The sequence below is a fragment of the Buteo buteo genome, chromosome 11, assembly GCF_964188355.1.
Source record: "Buteo buteo chromosome 11, bButBut1.hap1.1, whole genome shotgun sequence".
In the NCBI taxonomy this organism is placed as follows: domain Eukaryota; kingdom Metazoa; phylum Chordata; class Aves; order Accipitriformes; family Accipitridae; genus Buteo; species Buteo buteo.
In genome coordinates, this window is record NC_134181.1 from 42922269 (window position 1) to 42945190 (window position 22922).

General features: G+C 39.3%; 1 protein-coding gene across 18 annotated transcripts in view; it reads left to right on the plus strand.

Annotated features, from left to right (window-relative positions):
- MTMR3 (myotubularin related protein 3) overlaps positions 1 to 22922 on the plus strand; it is an 83755-nt gene that overhangs the window by 49453 nt on the left and 11380 nt on the right. For all 18 annotated transcript variants that reach the window (XR_012652380.1, XR_012652381.1, XM_075041899.1 and 15 more), the window contains 10 exons: positions 273 to 439; positions 4564 to 4660; positions 6190 to 6303; positions 12791 to 12996; positions 13217 to 13348; positions 15396 to 15507; positions 16667 to 16862; positions 18482 to 18667; positions 20030 to 20200; positions 22324 to 22469. Coding sequence is in view for 16 of the 18 variants with exons in the window: in XM_075041899.1 (XP_074898000.1) it covers positions 273 to 439; positions 4564 to 4660; positions 6190 to 6303; positions 12791 to 12996; positions 13217 to 13348; positions 15396 to 15507; positions 16667 to 16862; positions 18482 to 18667; positions 20030 to 20200; positions 22324 to 22469 (1527 nt within the window). In the remaining 2 variants the exon portion in view is untranslated. The remainder of the gene's footprint in view (positions 1 to 272; positions 440 to 4563; positions 4661 to 6189; positions 6304 to 12790; positions 12997 to 13216; positions 13349 to 15395; positions 15508 to 16666; positions 16863 to 18481; positions 18668 to 20029; positions 20201 to 22323; positions 22470 to 22922) is intronic.

A 22922-nucleotide genomic window follows, 5' to 3' on the forward strand; every position in this document is an offset into this window, starting at 1 on the left:
CAGTAGGGCATACTGCTGGTTTATTCACAATCACAGAACGCCGCTTTCCTGCTTACAGTTTATTTTGACTTCCGAAGTGTGTATTTCTTTACTAATATCCAAAGGTTTCATTTTTACTATCCATTAGAATGTACATAGAAGCAGAACTAAGTTATCAATAAGATGTTTGTTCTTACTTTTTGCTTTCACAGGTGTTTTCATAGTCAGCCTGTCAGATCTTACAGTCTGGAATCTTCTGAAAATTAATAGATAAATGTTTGTTTCTGGGACAGGTGTCAGTTTTCTACTTTTGAGCAGTGTCAAGATTGGCTTAAGCGACTGAACAATGCCATCCGCCCTCCTTCAAAGATAGAAGACCTTTTCTCATTTGCCTATCACGCTTGGTGTATGGAGGTATATGCTAGTGAAAAGGAACAGCATGGGGATTTGTGTCGGCCAGGTATGTGGCAATACTTTGGGGATCATCACAAATGCATTGACTAGTAACTGCCTGTTTGCTGAAATCCAGAACTTTCAAAAAAAGTTAAATTCAGCCTGTGCTGTTGTAAACTGAACCTGGAAAATTCCGGTATGGACTTTTTTTTGTACGTAGGTTCTTGCAGTTCTTCACTAGCTGGTGACTATACAGTATGTGGTAATTATGTAGGTATAGTATACCTTCACTTACAGTGAGGTGTCCTTTAATGGCTTGCATGTCTGCCGAACAGTCTGAGTTTTGTTCTGTTGGAACAAAGGAGAGGTTAGCTCCTACTATAGCTACTTTGGGATCAATATGCAAAGCAGTACCTGAATATCCTGAGGAAATTATTGCAGTGGATTTGATTTAGTTAGTAGTGTGTAATACTGATAACGTTTTGTTCACCATGGCAGCAACTTTCAATCCAAAACATTTTATACTGATTGTGCCCACATTTTTTGTAAGTGCCTAGAGCAGTGGTCTTCAACGTGTATGTTGAGGAGCAGGAGGTGAAGGAGAAGGAAGTCTGTGAGCTGCTCCTGAGGTTCATTCACAGCTGCAAGACAGCAACCTATTTTAGTGAAATACCATCCTTGCTGGACAGTTTTAGAAGTCCACAAGTAAAGAAAAGCTAAAATTGGGATGCTGGTGCTTGCAGCACTTGTTTGAATATAAGGAAATCTGAGTTCCAGGCCCTCTCCAATCTGAGGCTCTCTTTGCTTGCAGTTCACATATCTGAGAAAGGTGTCCCAATTATCAGGTTGAGGAATGCTAGTGTGATTCTATCCTTATTACTGAAGCTGCTCTGGGGCTGAGCAAAGACTATAATCTCTTTGGTGCCTGAGGAAGAGCAGTTAACAGGTAGTACACAAGTGGGAGGAGGTGCTCCTTGGTTCTGGTTCCTGTTCGTGCGCTTTACATGCTTCATGTCAGCAGGTACTGAAGAAAAGGCAAAAAAAAATCCTCAGAGCAGAATTTAAACTCAGGTCTTTTTCCCTCCTAATTAAATTCAGGAACTTGAAGATAGCAGATGTGGAGATGGCTTGCTAAGTCTCCTTGTAGTCCTTCTCCTCATTAAAACAGGCGGGCTTCAACCTAACACTGGGTTAGGATAGGAAGCAGCATTTACCTTCTTATTAACTTTTAGCAATCAATTTTTTTTTCTTGTAGGTGAGTCTATTAAATCATTTTCTTTAACTTAGTAACTTTTTCTTCCCTGTAGCTTGCTTATTTCTGGAGGTGGATATTCTCTAAGAGCTGACTTATAGTTGAAATAAATCTATGGGAATGTAATTGAAGAAGTTAATCCCAAGACATTGTAACTTATTTTTTTACACCCAGGGAGCCCAATATTTGGTAGATATGGACAAAAATACTAAATTGCTTCAAAATTTATTTAAGTATCAACTTCTGGGCAAAAAAAAAGTAAATTGTTATCAATCTATAAGAACTGTGGCTCACAAGATCAACTTTTATAGTCAGAAGGCACAAGTCCACAAAAACGTATAGCTAGCTTTTTCTCTGGTTTGGAGAGTTGATTGGGATGCTTCTAAAATATTACCATCTTGGCTCAAAATGCCTCTTAAAATACCAGCATTTCAGGAGGAACAGACAAAATGTTAAGGCTAGTGTTTCATTTCTCTAAGGAAAATCTATGACTTCACAACTTGCACAGTAGCTGAAAAATTAAGAGGGAGAAATCAAACAGAATATTTCATTTTCATATAGTTTTATGTTTCTTTTAAAACACACTAGCAGTATGCAGCATTGATGATTTGGTATATTTCCAGTATTCTCGATGTATCACAAGTTTTAATGACCATTCCTCAAAGCAGCTGATAACGAAGCCCATCCTCAGTGCTGCAAGAGCATGCTGCTGTTCCAATAAAAGGTTTTTGGTGGTTGTTTGGTTTTTTTTTTAAAGTCACTGCTAAGGAGGAACATGACAGAGGTTGTCGTCTGTCTGGAATGTATGTCTTGGTTTCACCTCTGCACTTGACAGAGGATCAAAGAGCTCCTCACAGAGCTGCCATCTCTATGGAGCCATGCAGCTTTTGTAAAACAGGAACTCAAGCAGCTGATCTATTCGAGTAGGTGGCTAGAAGATAATAAATTCAAGCTCATGCAGAGTTCACGTGAGAAGTGGGAAATTGTTGGCAAGCACCAGTCTAATTGATCTGGCAATAGGGAAGGTAGAGCAGAACTACAGTGCCTGTGTTATACTGAGACTAGCCTTCTGCAGAAAATGCATACAACAGGAGGCAGAACTATTTCTCTTTTATGGTACTGTTGTACCAGTGACATGATATAAAGGGAATAAGTGATGAAGGTCAGTCAGGTCCATAGATTTTACCACCATGTACCTTGAAGAGTGAATAATACCCATTTGCACACAGTGTCATTCTGACATTTTACCTTTCAAAAAGCATATGAAAAATAATCTCATTATGCAGATCTCTTGCACATTGTCCATATTGTAAAGCATGTCTAGATCTGCAAAGTATCATTTCCAGTGTATGATCTGACCTATAGGAATGAATAACATTATAGCTTTTCTTTCACAGTTAATTAAATCTCGTAGTTAGGCTGCTATCTTTATTCTTAATTTACCTCTTTCTCTATATTTATCTCTAATTATTCTGTTAATGTCACGTAAAAAATTGTTTCAGACATGTACATTTACATCTTTGAGATAAATAAGTATCTACATATATCTCGGGTATTGAAAGACTAAAGATTTTCTGATATATCTACTGGAAAGATACAATACTTAAAGCATTAATTTTTCAACAGATTTTGTTTTCCCCTGTTGGGTGATGCTCTGCCTCATGATTTAATGATACAGTAATTTAAAGAGACAAGCAATGGACAGACTTTCAGAATCATTTTGTCTAGTGTTGTTCACATGCTCATAAAATTTATCACATTTCTTAGCTCTGTGAACCTGGAAATTTTGTACGTTATTGTCTTCATGTTGATTGAGTACCTTCTATTCTCTAGACTTTCTGTCTTTCTGTCTATCAGAATTCTTTATTGCCATTGTATATTTTTTCAGTTGCATTTTGATACTTTAAAAAAAAAACTGTCTAGGAAACAAATGGAGTTCATTCCAGTTCCTTTAATATATTAATGCAGGAATTTGTGAGGATCTTGAGTGATATTTGTCAAACAACCATTTATGCATTTTATCTTCGTATCTCCGCATGACTCATGGAGCAATAATGTCCAATTTACAGATGGAAAGCTGAGATGCAGGTTAAATTACAGGGCTTGCCTACAGTTATACAGGAAACCTGTGGCTGAAATTGCATGCTAAATGTGCTTTAACCCCAGCTTTGTATGCTGAGCATGTCATCATATGGTATGGAATATTCCTTGGATCGGTTGGTGTCAGCTGTCCCGGCTGTGTCCCCCCACAGCTTCTTGTGCACCCCCAGCGGACTCACTGGTGGGGCGGAGTGCGGAACACCTCACCTTGCTGCTCTTGACTCTGTGTAAGCCCTGCTCAGCAGTAAGGAAGACATCCCTGTATTATCAACACTGTTCCCAGCATCAATCCAAAACACAGCCCCATACTAGCTACTGTGAAGAAAATGAACTCTACCCCAGCCAAAACCAGCACATTGTCCAAGTTTCAGACCATGTTCCATGTATTGCCCCTTCACGTATCAGTCAGACCAGAGCTTTATGTTCTTCTCATTGATACAATATTATTCTGAACTTCGGAAAAGAAAAACTACTAGCATTTTCCCACTAAGACTGCTGACGGATCTAAATTGCTTTTGCTGATGTGCTTGGTTCCGATCTGCAGTGTTATTGTTTCTTATATGAATTTACAGAAGCTGGTCATTTCAGAGAAAAAGTTCTTGATGGACTTCAACATTTCTGGAGAGCTGACCAGAGAGAGCCATCAGTACAAGCTGTGGTTCTCCTGATACAGATTTTCAAAATAGGGTTGTGAAATGTAGATGGTGTTTTTAGACTGTTCCTTTCTCTTTCCAGTTTTTAGTAAGTATGAGTGCAGTAGTGTTTTTTTCTTAACTATTTTGAAAGATAGGAATCTTCTTATTTTGCATTTATTTTTTCTCTCTGCTTTTGATACCCAGGAGAACATGTAACTTCAAGGTTTAAAAATGAAGTGGAGCGGATGGGTTTTGATATGAACAATGCCTGGAGGATTTCCAACATTAATGAGAAGTACAAGTAAGTTATGTGGGCTGCTGATTTATAGCCAAGTGGCATCTCAAAACACCGATTTTGTTATAGCAGATTACTGGAACTTTTTCCAAGTTCTACAGATCCTAATAAGGGACAATTAGAATTATGATTTTTTTTGTTGTTTTATAGAAAAAAGGTGCATTTAAATATTTAATATATTATTAGCTGCTACAATTTTTATAGGTTTAGAAATACCAGATTTTGATGTGCTTGCCGGAGGACTTTTTAGGGAATAAGCATTCTAATGGAGGAAAGGGAAGCCTTCAGTGAGCAGAGAACAGAGTTTGATTGAACTTTGAAAAAACATTTTTTTTTATTGTGTCTTATTCTCGAAGTTACGACCAAGACTTATATTAAAAAAAAAAAAGTTGGTTTGGAAGAGTTAAGCTTGTAGATCCTGAAAATAAGAGAAAAGTCTTTCGGTGGTCCTGAAAGCGTAGACAAGTATTCTCTAGCTGCTGGAGCAGAGAAAGGTGGTCCTCCATTCATGGTTGGTAGGACAGAGTGTACTGACTGATCCCTAATCCAATTCAGAGCAAAACCAGCAGTAACATTTTGATGAAACATGTTTCATTGCTCTGTCTTTGCAGGATAATGACTTGCAGCTGTTAGTTGGTCTCACTGCAAGAAGAATATCTGTCTTGGTCCCTAAAAATCTAGGGAAGAAAAAATAGCTATTCCTTACATATTTAATAATGAAAAAGGCAAAAAAACTTTCTATGTCATATGGAAGCAGAGTGACATAAACTACTCCTTTCCTTCCTGGGGCCAGCACTTGAGAAAAGAGCATTTTTTCAAGATGATTGATACATGTTCCTGAATAGAATGGTCTTTGACATGTCTTCATGTCTGTCCTTCTTGTGCAGTAAATGCATCTCTTTAAGGGGATGGACTGGGGATGAACTAGTTTGATTCAGCAATATATTGCAGTCACTACTGACTGCTTGCACTGTTCTCGTTGGCAGTCATGGCTTCACTAGTTAAATTGTGGAGTAGGAGGTGCATCTAGTAGAAGAAAGTTCCAGTTAGCCAGTCAAACATAAGCCAGTGCACTCAGATTCCTGCCTTCAGCAAGGGTTGATTAGCCAGTGTACTTTTTCCACACTTACACAAGTTTTCTGTCTTGAATCTAGTAGCCCAGGGTGGCTCTGCCTCTGTGTTCTGTCACCCGGAAATCGAGTGGCTAATTCTTTAGGATGGGGAGACGTGGGATTTCTTTTCTGTGGTCCAGTTTATTTCAGCAGCTGCAGTTAAAAATCGCTTGCATGTGAATTTCCTGGGAAAACACTAGCTTGAACCTTCTAATTCTGAAATGCATTTATGCTCCTCAATGTTTTGTATATGCGAAGGAGGAGTTTATTAACATGCAATGAAACAGGAATTAACAAAATGGTAGTTTGCTGAGATGAATAGCTGTCAGGTTGCTTATACTGCTTATTTGTGTGTGTTGTCTGGGAGGTATGTAACTGCTTTGTATTGCTTATTTTCAATCCTTTGCACCACTTTTCTCACAGGCTCTGTGGTAGTTACCCCCAGGAAATCATAGTTCCTGCCTGGATCACGGATAAAGAGCTAGAGAGTGTGGCAAGCTTTCGGTCCTGGAAGCGTATCCCTGCTGTTGTGTACAGGTGAGGCTCTTGCAGGTGGAACAGCTTTCCGCAGCCTGTAAATGAGGTGTTATAGCAAATAAAAGCTGAAATAAGTTGTAACTGGGAATCTTGGCTTGTAATGAAAGGTGTTCAGGCTCCTCTGGGCCCCAGATGTCCCCTCTCTGAGCCCAACGGACTTTAGCAGAAGTGTTAAAGGTATTTAAAAAAATATTTTTATAATTTATTCAAAGTGAAGAGAGGTCTGGCTTTGCATCTTGCTGTGTTTTTGCATATATAACATGATGTGGAGGGATGCTGTGAAGGCCCAGGACCTGCTAGGGTAGCATTGGAGAACTAGGCTGGGAAAAGGCAACAAAACCTGGCACAGTCCCCTCTGTGCTGCCTGGTGGAGTGGTACCCAGCCAAGCTGATCTATCCTGGGACTATATCTGGGGTGAGGTCCTGCTGTTCCACTCCAGAAGGATCCCAGAAGTGGTGTAACGAACAGGACCTTGGAACAAAACACAAACCCACAATCCACCCTAAGGGTTTAGGTATCAAACAAGGATGACGGGGGACTCTTCACATGAGAAAACGTTCAGACCTTTATTTAACTGACAGCAAAGTATGACTTGTTAAGCCTGATAGCTTGGGGTCTTTGTCTCCACATTTGCTACCTATCTATGTATTGGTTTATACCTATTCAAAACTCCAAGAATATGTAAGACAGCAGCATATTTTGGCCCTTGTCAAGCCATAAATGAGGTAAGGCAGACTTAGTACACATTCACTCTGAGTGGGAATAATGGTTTGTATCTTTTAATTCCAAACACATCTTGTAAGAGCACGCAGCATTTGCATCTCCTGCAAGTCATTCCTAGGGCAGTCACCTCAGTTAATATTGATTTTAATTTTTTAATATGGAATTGAAAATAATGTAACATGAAGACATCAGTATGGCTGAAGAAATGATAAATGGCATCTTGGCTAGGTATTCCTTTGGTTTTTCTCTAATTCTTATCTAGCTAATACTCAGACTGCAGTATAAACGAGGACCAATACCAAAATTATTTAAGGGAGGTATAAAACCCAAATTACAAAAGAATGTACATGTTAGCTCTGTCTACATATTTTAGATAGTTTTAATCAGACAGTCTCTTCCTTAGATTGAGTCCAGCAATTCTTTGTAACAAAATTGCTTTTCTGAGATGCTGGTTTTTGGCAGCTTCTTTAGTAAGAAATGTATTTCAGCATCTGTCTTTTTTTCAAATATTCTGGAACCTGTCATTTAATACTGTGGCCACTTTCCTGGTGTAGTTATCCTCCCATAAATGTTTAAAATATCTTTTAAAAAATCAGATGACAAAGGGATTAAAAAGATAATGAATACTGATAATTTCATTAAGACTGCCTAGCCACCCGTTCCTTCTAAACAGACAGAAAGGAAAAGCTGTTCTTTGAGTGGCAAGCTAAATTTAGAGAACAGTAACTGGCAAATTCATACGCCTTGGGTCACAGGAGCAAGTGTACAAGAGTTAGTGGGCCACAAAACATTATTTACCTAGCTTAAGAATTCTTGTTCTATGAAAGGAGAACAAATTAGCTTGTGGCAGCAGACTTTATCTTTAAATCCTCCTATCTTTTCTCCTTTTTCTTCCAAATAATAAAGGGGTTAGCATAGTCTCTTTCTCAATGTTAAGGAATTGCTCCATCCTCTTTTCAGCTCTGAGGGGGGAAAAATGCTTTCCAGCATCTGCTAATTTTTTAAGACTTAAGGTATTTTATTATTATGGTAGTATATATAAGTATGTATTTTTTATATATGTATAAAAGAATAGTGTAATTTTAGATGCTTTTTTGTTCAACTTTGAACATTGCATTTCAGGCCGCTTTGTGCCTTTTATGGAGGTGTCACATAATTGGGGGACACGTCACCTGCAAGCACACTTAACACAGGGAAGCATCCCTCCTTCTTTCATCACTATACAGGAGAAAGAAGTCACTTTCTTTGCATTCTTGGGTACAGCTTGCTTTCTGGGGGATTTGTGGGAGAGTGATTTAAATGTTCCAGAGACCTCATAGACTAAAATTGTTTAATCCCTGGCATTCAGTTTTCTGCAGTTCTGATGAGACTATGTATGCTAAATTACCACATAGTTTTTCATTTGTAATCTTAAAATCAGTGGGAGAAAAGTTTTTCTCTTTTTTGGTTTCTTTTTTTTCATTATCTTGACATTTAGTAATAGATTTTTTCGAGACATCCCGTTCATCATTCTGCGCTCTAATAGAACTCGCATCAGCTAGTGGTTGATGATCCGTATGATTGGAAATCCATGGATAGTTTTCTCTATATATATGTTGCCATAAAAATAGCCTTTTTCTTACTTTCGGAGGAGTAAGGGACAACAGCTCATTCAGCATTTTTTATCTGTTGAAGGTGATTTTGGGACTATTAGTTTCATTATTGATCACATTTAAAAAATCTGCTCTTTTTGCTTTACCACAGGGGTAAAAAAGGAATAATGATTTTTTTAAAATTCGTCCAATAACTTCTCAGATACTGAACACTGGGACAGAGAGAGACCAGAGGCACAGACACTTGGCAACACAAAACTCATTGTCTGCTCTTGTGAAGCATTCAAGAGCTATGACAGTATGCAGAGGCTGAAAAGCTGAACGGGCTGAGTTCAGAGGCAAGCTTCAGAAATACTCAGTTGAGATTGGGCTGTCAGGAGTGTTGCTTCTAGTTTATGATCAGATTTCTAGAAAAATCTCACACCCATTCTCTGCAGTTTTTCTCTGCGTTTATAGTTTTTAAAAATCTAGGCACATATTTATGTAGCTAAATCTGGCCTGTAACCTGGTTTTTGTAGTTTACCTGTTTTGGTCCTGGAAAAATCAATGTTAGGGAGAAGCCTTTTGGGATTTTGTGGAAAGCAGATAGAGAGGACTTCATGCATTGTGTAAACAGCGTCCTAAACTCATGAGAACCTACCTGGAAATTAGCTGTGTTGCAGGTGATTACCCATGCAGGCAGCATTTCTGCCAGCACAGGAAGCAAAGGTAAACAGAAAATGGCCATGTACCATACTTGCTGAATTATATTTGTGAATTGCAGCAATGTATTTTTTCAGTTGCAAGTACTAGTAGTTAAGTAATGCTATGGAGGGAGCTATTCAAACCTTCATTAGTCCTCCCTGTCTTTGTACTTACAAGGGCTTGGTGGATTTATTGTTGTACTCAAAAGGTTGCTTGAACACAAGGAAGATTAAGCATGTGCAGAGGTGTACCATACATCATAGTTATACAATGCTTTATAAAGGGCTTTGTAGTTATCTAATGGTTATTTACTATTTAGTTTCTGTAGGGAGGCTGCATGTTGCTTTGTCTCTAGAGTGTTAGGAAATTTGCAGTGGAGGGTTTGCTTTAATTTTTTTAATATTTTTTGGTTACTGAGATCTAAGTGACACCATCTTATCCCCAGCTCTATCTCTAGGGACCTTGGAATCACACTTAAACTATTTGCTATTTTTTGTTCCCATAGCCAGCCTGGTTGGAATGAGTGTGATTCCTCAGACCTCCAACATTACCGTAAATAGAATTGTTTGCTGATTTCTGCTAGTACATCTGAACATTGCATATTTATGCAGGCTTAGGAGTGTTAGGGCTTCACAGCTATCAATGAACTCAACTTTTGGCCTAATCTTTATTGTAGTATAAATGGGAGGCAAGAACCTGGAGATTAAAATATAACTGTTTATGAACCTATGAAAATGATTCCACAGGCAGGTAGTAATGAAATCTTGGAGAATATATGGAAAAATAAATGAGCTTATCTGAGTGTTCAAAATAGATTTCTTACATGTATAATAATGTTTTATTTTCTTTTGTTATGTGTGCAAGCATAGTGGGGAACTAAGTGGCCTTTCAGTGACTGGCACGTATTTTTTGCTGAACTAATTTGATATCAATAGAGGTGTTTCTAGAAGGCTATTCATTTCAGCAGAAATACATTTTCCTTGCCATGCAGGCGGTTGGCACCTGGTGTAAGTGCTGAGGCGTTCGGATTCCTTTTCCTTTGGTTCAGTTAATGCAGGCTGTCAGTTGCTTCCTCTCAGTGAAGGAATTTTATATGAAACAATTACAGAAAAGCTATGAAAAATCCTTAAAGTACTGTATCACAACGCGTTTTGTAACTAAGTTTTTGCAACGAGGAGCCTTAACCCGATGTAAGTGTTGCTTTTGCATGAGTAGCATGAGGCAGCCGCTGCCGCCTGCTGCTGTGCCCTGCAGTGACACTGCAGAGGTGGTGCTGCTCAGCACCTGATGGGGGCTTGACAGCTCTGACAACAAATTCTAAACCAGCTTGTTACTCCGCCATAAATATTTATTAGTGGTAAAAGGAAAAAAGTTAAAGATTTATAGGTTTGGGTGGGCTTTCTTCCTGCTCAGGGCTGTCCAAGTTGACTGTGTTAAATTTGCATAAAGATTCAGCTAACCCTCACCATTCTGTGCAGTTGCCTCATTAGAGGGAATTAACTCTTGGTTGACATGAAGCTGAGACAGCCAGTTTGTTTGCAGGAAGACTCTAAAATCTTTTGCTGTGTCGTAACATATAGGAACTGTAATTGGCACGTGCATGCTTTATAAATACGGGGTTCTGGTGGGACTCCTGAGCAAGAACAGCGTTGCCTAGAGGCACCTTTGCTTAAAGGGATGTTTATCTGCAGGCCGTTTCAGTAGAGAACAGCAGTGTGTGGATAAGCGGTAAGATATTTCAGAAGGGACATGAGGCAGGGAGTAAACATTTCTAGGTGTCCCATTCCTCGGTGTTGTTGACTTGCTGTGTTGCCTGCTTTGGCCACTCCACCTGCAGCATTTCATACCAGCAGCTGGGCTTCCTTTCCTGCTGTGGCTGAGGCCCTCTGAATTCAGGGTACTGCTAGGGAAGGTCAAGGCGAATGTTGTTAATGCCAGATGTAAACACTTCAGTGAAGGGGAAATTACATTTCTGTGGCAGCAGTGGGATGTGCCAGCATGGAGGCAATAAGGGAAATTACAGTGATAATATGTTTCAGTACTCTTTTTTTGTAAGAGATTATAGAGGAGAGTTTAAAAATCTTTTTCAGAGTATGTTTGCAATGGTTGGTTACATTTTAATTATTTCAAATCTGTCCTTTATGTGTAGTACAAGAAGTTAGGTCAAATTTAAGAAAATAACTACTAACTCTTCAGACAATTAAAAAAAAAATAAATCTGATTATTTTTTTAATGTCACTCCCCAGAAGAAGATAGCTACGTTCAAGTTGGGTCATTCGTCAGTTATCTCCCCGACATATATTTTTTTTTTATTGATAAACTTATCTCTCTACTCCATTTGCCAGTCCTCTGAAGTTTCATCTGTATATAGAGTGCTTGCAATTTATATTGCATTTTAGAAGAAAAATATTCTGTTAATGAACAGTGTTTCCTTTTTCAGTGCTACTTAGGTGTCTGTAGCAAAATCTACTTGCTTGTGGACTTTGTTATTTACTAGCCTGGCACCACACTGGTGCTTAGATGTGAGAGCTACCGTTGTTCTTCAGCTCCTTGGTGCTCTTCTGCTAGACATGACAGGTGTTTGAGAGGCAGCAGATGAAACACTACCCAAAGAGGGTCAGGAAGAGGATGGAGAAGACCCACAAATACAGGAGAAGCTGAAAAGGGAATGGCAGAGCCACCCCTTTCCAACAGATGCTAATACCAAACTTCAGAATGAGTAAAACTGCAGATGTTTAGCGTCCTGAGATGCAAAAGGCTCTCCTTTCAGCTGGTGAAACAATGCCTAAAATACACTGGCTTCTAGGTATGGTTCTACAGTGTTCAAGGACTGCCTCCTGTGATTCACGGTTGATGCCTAGAAATGGATACCATCGATCTATAAGAGTAAGGTTTTGGGTTACCCTTAGACATCATGATACAAAAGGCATGCCAAATTCTGCCAGTGTTTCCTACCAAAATTGTAACATTTTTCAGATTTAATTATTGGTATGTTTTGATTTAAATAATCTCATCAAAAAGTGAATCTGTGGTTTTACTCCTGTCTTCTGGCTTTAAAATTAGCATGAGTTAAATTGAACCTTCCAATTTACTCTGGTATTACAGCAGTAGACCTGACTATCCAGCAGGTGTTGAATACCTCTTTAGTGTCTCATCAGCTGTTCCAGAATGCTCCCCAGCTTTCACTGGCCAACAGGCAATAATATTGAGCAAGAAAATGCTTTTTTTTTTTTTTCTCCTCTTAGTGACCTCAGCTTTGACTTTCACCTTTCAGTGACTCTGTGGTCACAGTCAGCATTTTGAAGGGAAGCACGTGGAATACATTGCCACTGAATCACAGGTTGAGGATAACTGCTGAATGATAGAGAGATCCCTGACAGGAATTAAACTACTGGAGTGCACCATTTAATTTGTCATGCCCTCTGTGTTTTTCATCCTGATTCTTCAAGTTATGCACCACTGTTCTTTTTATTCTTTTCTTTTTCAGGCACCAGAGCAATGGAGCAGTTATTTCCCGCTGTGGACAGCCCGAGGTCAGTTGGTGGGGCTGGAGGAATGCGGATGATGAACACCTTGTCCAGTCTGTAGCCAAAGCCTGTGCCTCAGATTCGAGGTCCAACAGTAACAAATTAATGAATGGGAATTGTTCCAGAGATTTCTCCAATGGAGGGGACCTCTCTGATGTGGAATTTGGTAAGTTTGTCACTGTTCCTTTTCTGTAAAGGGCAGAGCTTTATATAAAAGCGTCATATCTTATATGTATTGTAACAGATTCAATCCTTTGTATTTAATCAGGCATTCTCCAGTTTCTGTATGTGCAATGCATATGCATCGTGGCACTTGAGTGAATCATTGTAAACAGTGTCAGAAGCATCCTGTTAGTTACTCATCAGTGGCATATCCTTTTCCCCAGATTCCTCAATCTCTAATGCTTCAGGAGCAGAGAGTTTGGCAATACAGCCTCAGAAGCTTTTGATCTTAGACGCACGATCTTACGCAGCTGCTGTGGCGAACAGAGCCAAAGGTGGAGGCTGTGAGTGCCCAGGTAAGCAGTTTCTTCTCAGCTTCCTATTAAGTTAATCAAAAGGATTTGCTCAAATATAATTACACTGATATACTTCAGTACTGCATATTTAACAGACTGCGTGGATGCAAGTACTATTCATCTATATGAAAGTTCTGGATCATTGCAGCTGTCACACAGCCCTTCAAAAGGACAGGTTTAGCTGTTAATTAAGTCTGTTTCTCAGAGCATAAAACCAGCTGGTAACAGTGTTCAGTAAATGTTGAACTGTGTGGAATATGCTGATTAGTTTTCCCCTGCTGAGTCAAATATATAAACTAGAAAGAGACAAGGGTGTCCAGTGTGCTAATGTCTAAAAATAACCCTGAACAAACTTGTAAAAATCCACTAACTATAGAGGCTAATAATATTCTAGAATGGTTGTGCAGAATACAACTTTTCTGCAATTTTTCTAAAGCTGAGACATTTTTTGGCATCTATATCATAACCCAAAGCAACTGAAATCCTGATTCATCTTGCGTGTGTAATACATTTGCAATTATCACTTTTTGTGTTCTTTGGCACTTGTAGATTGTTGGTATTCTAAACAAGATACTATTTTATGGTCACTATTGGATATGAATGGAGCCTGTTAAAATTCCATGGGTGGAGAGTCTAGAAAAAAATACCAGAGAGAAAAACTATAGATAAGATAACAAAAGCTATTTTGACCATATAGTCTTGTTTTGGTCTTTATTGCAATAGCTGCACTTTGATATGTAGCCACCATTTTCCTTTTAACACCTCAAAACTGCTAAACTCCTCATCAGAGAGCAAAATTTCAAAACAGAAAAGCAGAGTATACAGGAAGTTTAATTTTCTTCCTATATATTGCTGCTTGAATTCTTCGTAAAAAATTTCCAAACAGCTTGTCACCTTCATAAATTTGACCTGCGTTAAGTGCTTCCTTTTTGCTGACAAGTTTTCTCCAGGTATTGCCAAGTTTGCATCATTCTCTCTGTATAAAAATACTTCATTTATGTTGTGCGTTATTTTATATATAACATAATTCAGTAAAAAGACAAAAAAATGCTTAAGTTGTCTGATACTGTCAGTCGCTTCTGTCCAGTCACACAGTCCATCACTAACACAATGTTCTGGTTTGGGCCAGAATTTGTTGGGCTTTTAAACAGTTAAGAAATCAAATGATATAAAACACGCAGTAGTCTCTTAAAAGAGTGTTTTCTTGTGCAAGCACTCAGAATCCCATTCTGAATCCTGATTAATTTTTTCTTCTTTTGTAGAAAAGGTTATTTTAGCTATCGTCACCATTTTTGTGCTGAGAGAAGCATCAGGACAGAAGAAAACTAAATCTAGGAAAGACTGTTGAATGAGTATCTTTCTGCATCTTCTTAGGTGCTCCCTTTGACTAGCGGACCCCGTCTATACAGATACTGATTCCCTGATAGAGCAGAGTTGCTTGAGTACGTCCTATAGCAACATCTGAAGGCAGGCTCAGTGATTCTGTCTATCTTCTGTTTTCCTGAGCTTTGAGTATTTCTCACATGTGTGATTCTTGTTCCTGTAAGAGAAAAACTCAGAATAAAGCTGTGAATGAAGTAACCTTTCAGCCTTTTTGAGTGGTTAGGAAAAGGAATAGATAACTTATATAAAAATATACATTAGTTTACCAAATTTAAGAACATCCATAAATTATGTTAAATATTGTTTATGCTTTACAGTCTCTTACGATGTTTCTCAGTCTTTTTAACAACATTCTATAACCTCAAGCACAGCAATATCACTATGGCCATAGGTTTGTACTCTGCTTTTTGTAATGTGAAGTGAAACATTGAAAATAAATACACAAACACTTTGCTAACTCTTTCCTGTTTTGCTATGCTGTGTTGTAATGTCTGGAATACCTACTGAACTCTTAAGTACTGGTTTCTTCTTACAGAATATTCGTAAACAGATTATTTCATCTGTGCACAGCAACAGTGGTTTGTTTTTATGAAAAAGCTTCTTTTAGAAATTAAACTTAGAGTAGTTTTTAGTTTCTTTGCTCTTTCTTGGTATTTCCCTGCAGAATATTATCCAAACTGTGAAGTAGTGTTCATGGGGATGGCAAACATTCATTCTATCCGGAAGAGCTTTCAGTCGCTGCGTTTGCTCTGCACACAAATGCCAGATCCAGGAAAGTAAGTGGGTGTTTGGTGTGTTTTGCCTTTGTTTACACGTTTCTGCAATTGCGTTCTTTTGCTGCTGATTTGTAAACTCAAATTCAGTGGTTTTTTCTGCTTGGTGACTTTCCTGTGTAATAATGCTAAGCTATATCTTTTTCATTTCCATGGAATTTGAGCTAAAGGAAGTCATTGGTTTATTATTGAAGTGAATGTAGAAAATGAGATCTGAGATTATAAATGTAGCCTTGAGTATTGATACTAGAATGTTACTACTTTCAGGTGGGCTTCTAAGTGCTAGCACTTAGGCTTACCTGCTGTTCCTGGTTCTTTAATCTTTACAGCTTGGCTGTCCTTCAGAAAATTCTAGTGGTGTCCCATGTACTTCACGCATTTATAGTGTCATTTCAGGAGACCTATTTCATAGCCCTCCAATGCTGTGGGATAACTAGCTTCTAGTGGCCCATTATCTCAGGAGCTTCTGAGGTTGGGTCTTCACTGGGACACTGCAGTTGCACCAGTCCTGTTTCCCCTACCACTTCCCTGTTTTGAATTTGCTGCTAAGAGTCTTTCATGGTTTCAAAGTAGATCCAGAATGGCCACCCTTACTAAACTGGATACGTAGATCTTCATAGGGTAGAGATTCTTAAGATACCTACAGCACACCTTGTAAAGCCTGGGAATAGTTGAGATATGGGAGATTTCAAAGGCATCTCAGGTTCCATCCTTTCACTGAAGCACAGAGTTGTCAGGAGTGTATGGCAGAGTCCCAAGGTACTTTTGGTACTTAAGTCCTTCGGTACTGGCACTGCTGGGTAATCTGAATCCTCAGCTCAGAGGAAGGGAGACAGCAGACACTGCTGAAAGTAATGATTACCTGGTAGTGCTTACATTGTCCATTGCTGGTGATGTGTTATGCTCTTGTCTGGGAAAATGTTATTTAAGCTTCTTGCAAGTCTTATGCAAAGCACATACCAGAGACTGGCTGTTCCTCAAGTGGACTGCATGGCTTCGTTTCTTACAAGTCTGGGAAAGTGTTAACGAGATGGAAATGAAAAATACTCAACAATGACATTCACAGCATATTAAAACAGGAGCTTTGACTTGATAAATTCAAAGATCCAAACCTGAAAGTATTTTAAAAGAGCAAAAACTGTCTTCCCTTGTTTTCCTCTAGTTGGTTATCAGCTCTGGAAAGTACCAAATGGCTGCAGCACTTATCTGTGCTTCTGAAATCTGCGCTACTCGTAGTTCATGCCGTGGACCGAGACCAGCGACCAGTCTTGGTGCACTGCTCAGATGGCTGGGACCGAACCCCCCAGATAGTGGCGCTGGCCAAACTGCTGCTAGATCCGTATTACAGGACCACAGAGGTTTGTAAACCATCTGTTAGTGCATGAGGTAGTTACTGAGTTTGGGTCCTCCTCTGAGGAAGACTGTCTATAAATTATTTCAGTTTTTTCCACCAGAAGAGGCACTAAAGCTGGCAGGAGTTTACCAACAGTAGTCTGCAGATAGTTACATATAGGTGTAAATATAGTCTGTAATTCAGGAGCAGATTATATTTCCCCCCTTTGCTGTAACTGCACAGTCATGGCCTATGCCTCCCCATATTTAGCTTAGGAATATGTAGTACAAAGTGCTACATATTGCAGTTTCTATTACACCATTGCAGTTTCTCAGCCAACTATTGCTACAAAGCCTTTCTCTTTTCTAGATTTCCCAACTGCATGTTTTTCCAGTTTCACATTTTCTTTGCCCTCTGTCATTTAGTTCTCTTGGGTTTTCAGTCTGATTCCCCCCACCCCATCACTTTTCAGCATTGTGTGATTTGTGATGGCTGGATTCCATCTGCCAGCCCACACGCAAGATGCCTTTGTTGTCTAGAACAGAAGCATATGTCTGAACACTGTACTATAAACTGCTGCTTAAAGCCTTGGACACATGAGGACCAGAAGTTTAAACTGTAGCAATGCCTTTTGGATGAAATTGTGGAAACTTCTCAGGTCCTTTTTCACATGGGTTCTAAAAGTCGGCATCCATCAGGTCAAAATATACTGCTCTGTCCTTGGCACAGAACCTCCTCCTGGTCGCTCCTAAGGGTGCTGTCATTCCTGTTCAAAGTGCAGAGTTCTTCTGTACACATCCTTTGCCTTCCTTCTTGTCACCACTGCATCGGAGGAAACCACAAACTGTAGCTGTCTATGCAAGGATCAGAAATGTTTAGGAAAATGAGTCTTCAGCATCATCGCACTTCAAGCTTTTCAGCTATCGGCTATTTTTTTGCTCTAATTACAGCCACTGACTTAATAAGCATGCTCTACAATTTTTCTTTCCACTAAGAATCAAAACCTTCCTAACCTGTGATGAGTTTTAGGTCCTGTAAGATGAGGTGTTGCATTCAGTTGCTCAGCTAGGCACTATTTTGAAATGTTCTTTGCCCTTTTCATTTGCATGGGAAATCATGCAAGTCAACCTTTAATCAACCTTTTGACTGTGCTACATTTGGTGTACACATAGGCAAGCACTCTCTCTGAGCATGGATGTCCTGTTGCAGATGAATTGTTTTCTTTTATGACAGACAGATCTGCCCATCATTTTCAAGGGAGAGCTTTAAAATTTCCTGTCCTATGTTGGTTACCATGATCCAGATGGTTTTGATCAAGATAAAGTTCCTATTTGCCCCTGCCTGGCCAAGATAGGTCTCATATCAGGATCTTCCCTGCCAGTCACTGAGGACTTAACCTGCCTTATTCCCTTTCCTGTTCATGTAGGTTTGGGAATTCATATCTGTCCTAATTTCATTGTGCAGCACTTCAGAACACAGAGGCATTAGGTAAAGCAGTAAAGATAAGTAATGAGGCCAGTGCTGAAGGGAAATAGGAGTGAGTGAGGACACAGTAATAAGGTGATTCCCACGAGTCTCAAACTGTCTTAGAAAATTGAACCAAAGCAAAATAGGAACTTTTCATCTGTGCTTTCATTTCTGCAGGGTTTCCAGGTGCTAGTGGAGACAGAGTGGCTGGATTTTGGCCACAAGTTTGCAGATCGCTGTGGCCATGGTGAGAATTCGGATGACCTAAATGAGCGCTGCCCAGTGTTTTTACAGTGGCTGGACTGCGTCCATCAGCTCCAGAGGCAGTTCCCTTGCTCTTTCGAGTTTAACGAAGCATTCCTTGTGAGTTGTGGCTTGAAAGATTGCTGTTTTATAGACTGCTTCTAAACCAGTACCCAGTACTAACATACTATAGAGCCCCAAGGGGCTTCTGATTTTCCCATCTATCTGTGATATGCTGCAGCCTGATAAAGTTAACAGGAAAACTGCCCAAATACAGTAGACAAAAGTACTTGTGTACTTTACGGGACCTGAGGTCTGTTCACTCTTAAAACAGAAGCAGGACCCTGAAGGACTTCTTTTAGACTTTAAAGAAATAAATAAATGATACAAATTTATTAGTTTCATCTAAGAGGTGCTGAAATAACTCCAGTATAATACATCCAAAAAGCATGAAAAAAATCATAGTTACTGGCAATATAAACTTCCCCTACTTTGATCTTGTTTTGACTTGAAGACTCCTTCTCTGAAAACAACCTGCCCCTTACCTTTCCATTCATTTTCGCTGTTTCTTTGCCGAAAATGTGTAGGATATGAGAGCTGTGTTTATTTTCTTTTGAAGTGGGTAGCTCTCCTATTAGAAATTTGCCTAGGATGGTCACAATCAGTCCTCAAGGCCAGAAAGCAGGTCTCTGGGAAAGTGGTAGTCACTGACTGCAGGACTAGTAATCTGAAGAATAAAAGTTTTTGTGAAGTATCTGATCCACCAAGAGATTTAAAGCACATTCCTGTGATTGCGTTGACTTGAATTACTGCTTACCATATAACTGAGTATATGTAGGGTGCTAGCTTAGCTCAGTTGTGAAATGAGATACGTAAGGTTATAACTGACTTCACAGCACGCTGCAAATCTACAGGAGCTTATGTGTGAACATACCCTTAGTATTCTGGCCTTTTTAGAGCAAACCTCTTAATTTATTAGAGTATTGCAATACTTGTCTTTATTTAAACATCTGAATAATCCCATGGAAGTCATTTATATGCTTAAAGTTAAGTTCATATTAAGCTATTTTGTCAGACTGGGACCACAGCATGGAGCGAATAATGATCAGAATTTCTGTACTGCATTAATGTTTTGTAAAAGAGGTATCATGATTCTCCTCTTTGTGTATCCTTTAGGGCTGTGAGTTTGAGTCAGCAAGACTTTTATATTTAGTTATGAACAAATATTTTGTCTTCATATTTTATATTTTTTCCTGAATTTTTTTAGTTATGATTTTAAAAGATCCACTATGCTTGAATTCTTTTGCAATTAGTTTATAAGGAGGTATGCAAAAAATGCTAGGTGTATTTGTATATCAGTCTTTAGGAAGGGGTGTATTGCCCTGTGAAGGAAGGATTTGTGGCTTCTTAAGCCTGAATGTTGATTCTCACATTAAGCTGATACCTTCTGCCATATAATAATATTTGTATTGGTCTGTGCAGGTCAAATTGGTGCAGCACACCTACTCTTGCCTCTTTGGTACATTCCTGTGCAACAATGCGAAAGAGAGAGGAGAAAAACACACTCAGGAACGGACCTGTTCTGTCTGGTCTTTGCTGCGGGCAGCAAACAAAGCCTTCAAAAACCTGCTCTACTCCTCCCAATCCGAATCTGTATGTATTCTCTGTTCCTCACCATGCAGGGAGAGTCCCTTTAGGGGCTCCCGAGTACAATGTTCTCAAAAGTGTGTACCTTAAGAAAATACCTAAGCTTGTAGCAGTGGGACATCATAAGGGCTTAACTGTCATCATGAATACAGTGTAGAGATAAGCATTTCCAGAAAAGTGTGGTCTGCTCTCCTCATTGATGTTTACTTTTGAACAGTCTGTTCAGTCTGATGTTTGCTGATGTTTGAGGAATGTCAAATGCAACCTTGGAAATTTCTCTATGCTGGAAATGGCGTTTTCTGTACCTAAATATTTTGGTTTATTTTTTGTAACAGAAAACACTTCAGTGTTTGACAAATAGACCTTTCTAGAGAACTCAGCTATGTCAGAGAAGTGTCATAAAATTGCATACAAACCTAGACACTGTGTCTATATTCATCTTAAATCTAAACAGAAAAAGTAACTCAGATTATTTAGTCTATCTTTGTTTCTCTTAATACTTTCACATTTTCAGTTTGGCTCTTCCGTAGTAATAGCTCACTGAAGATTTTGGGAAGGGACTTACAGTTACCTTTTTGTGTATTTGATAAAAGGGCCTGTAAGGCACTTAGGAAGGCAGTATGATGGGCGTGTGAACAAACAGTCACTCATCAAATGTCATGATGATTAGGACAGCAAAGACTTTTATAAATTTTTAAACCCTTTTTGTTTATAAAAGATCAGATACCATAAATGTAACTGTAAGGACTATGCAATGTTTTTTGCATATGATAGGTGTAGCTTTTAATTGTTCCTTAGAGTAAAATTAAAACCTGGCTTAGTAGGAAAGAGTTTATACCTACCTTTGTTATAAAAAGATTAATTTTATATTCACATCAGCCCTCTGTGGCTGTCTGTCTCCCCTGGACATCGGACGTGCAGCCTGCACTCAGACTGTGTGCAGATCCCATTTGTCATTGCGACAGGCAGCATCAGAGAGAGCCCTTCAAGACTTCTCAACCTGACTTTGTCATCATAAGGGTGGATGTGATAGCTGAAAGCATGAGACATTGCAGATAAATACGGCTTGTGAGGACTTTTAAAAGCTATGAATGCATCTAAGTTTTCCCTGAAAATACCAGCAGCTTTGCCCAGGAGGAGCTTAGAGAGCGCTCTTAAAGCGGGCAGTGTGGCCAGGTAGCCATTCTGTCCTTGGGCTGCCCTTATATGCTATGTCCTGCAGTATAGATGCAGTCTTAGTGACCTGGCCTCTGTTCTCAGTTAATACTACACTGTAGTGTACTGAGCTAATAGAGATAATTGTCTATATGTGGGAGTTTTAGTAATTTCCTGTCTTGTATTCATCTTTTTGTGCTTTTACTTCAGTGTTGAAAGGTACCTCAGTGATGTAGCCACATCTGTTACAAAACCATAGTCGTTTAAGACCAGCATCCATCGAACCAAGCTACCCCACAGCCCTCCCTCTGCTCAGTGGCAGGGAAACCTGACTGTTTCTCTGCCTTTGCCTGCTTTTCCACAAGAAAGTTGCCTAGGAAGACAGTGGAACCGATAAGAGCGTCCCACGGTGTTTTTAAACTGAAACAGGAAGCATATTCTGCAGTCAAGGAATCCCTTTTAAGAGCAAGCTACCTCTTCAGCAAAGTATTTCTGCATGTACTTAATTTTTAACGTATGAGTGCTTCCATTAAAGGCAGGGTTAGCTTTGATGAATTGGAGCTTGCAGAAGGAGGTTATTAGTTCAGCTCTCATATGGCATGGTATAATACAAAGTACAAGGAAATCTCTGCGCTAACAATAGGCCACTGAATTCTTCAGCAGTTTAAATTGCTCAGAAGCATTATTAAGGTGTAGATTCACACAGCACATTGCAGTAATTCATTCATGAGAAGCTGAAAGCCAGCATTGTTATGCCTCAGCTTCTGTCTCTGAAAGAAAAGATAATTATATATCCAAGTGTAGCTGATTAAAAATGCTATAGCTGCTCACTGGCCTTCAGAGTTATCTAGAGATCTACCAAAGCCTCCCAGCTGCAAACCTGAATAATAAACCCCCACTACCACAGTCAGATTTGAACACCTCTTTGCATTCTGGTTTACAATTTCTGAGCGTTGTGTGTTCTCTCCTCTCAGGTGCTGTATCCAGTGTGCCATGTGCGTAATTTAATGCTCTGGAGTGCTGTTTACCTGCCATGCTCTTCCCCCTCTACACCCACTGATGACACTTGTGCCCCATACCCTGTTCCAGGCTCTAGCCCTGAAGATCAGCCTCTGGGCAGGTGAGCCTAGAGCCCAGAAATCCCATCCTGTAAAGTAAGATCAACAGAGAATATTGTGGGATATAAAGAGGAGAATACTTGTGGTGGGAGGGAAGTATTCCTCAAAGGCTTATTTGTGGGACGGTTTGACTGACCTACCCAAAAGCAGTCTGTTGTTGTTTCAGTTTTGAAAGCTGTTAAGTTTCAGTGGTGCTAACAGCAAGAAGACTAGCAAATAGAATTAAGCTCTGGGTATTGCATAGACTTGTAGGATTCTTTGTATCCTTGTGGGATATAAGCTTTCATTTGGTTGTCTTGAATTTGAGTTCTTTTTCTGTGTTGCATAACTATTTCTTTGCTTTTTTGTATAATGATTCTGAGCACATGTTAATGAGGAGGTGTGACCAGACCATAAGCATTTGTGCTTTGTGGTAAAGGTATTATTCTGGGAATGTTTGAAGTCTGAGCATATTT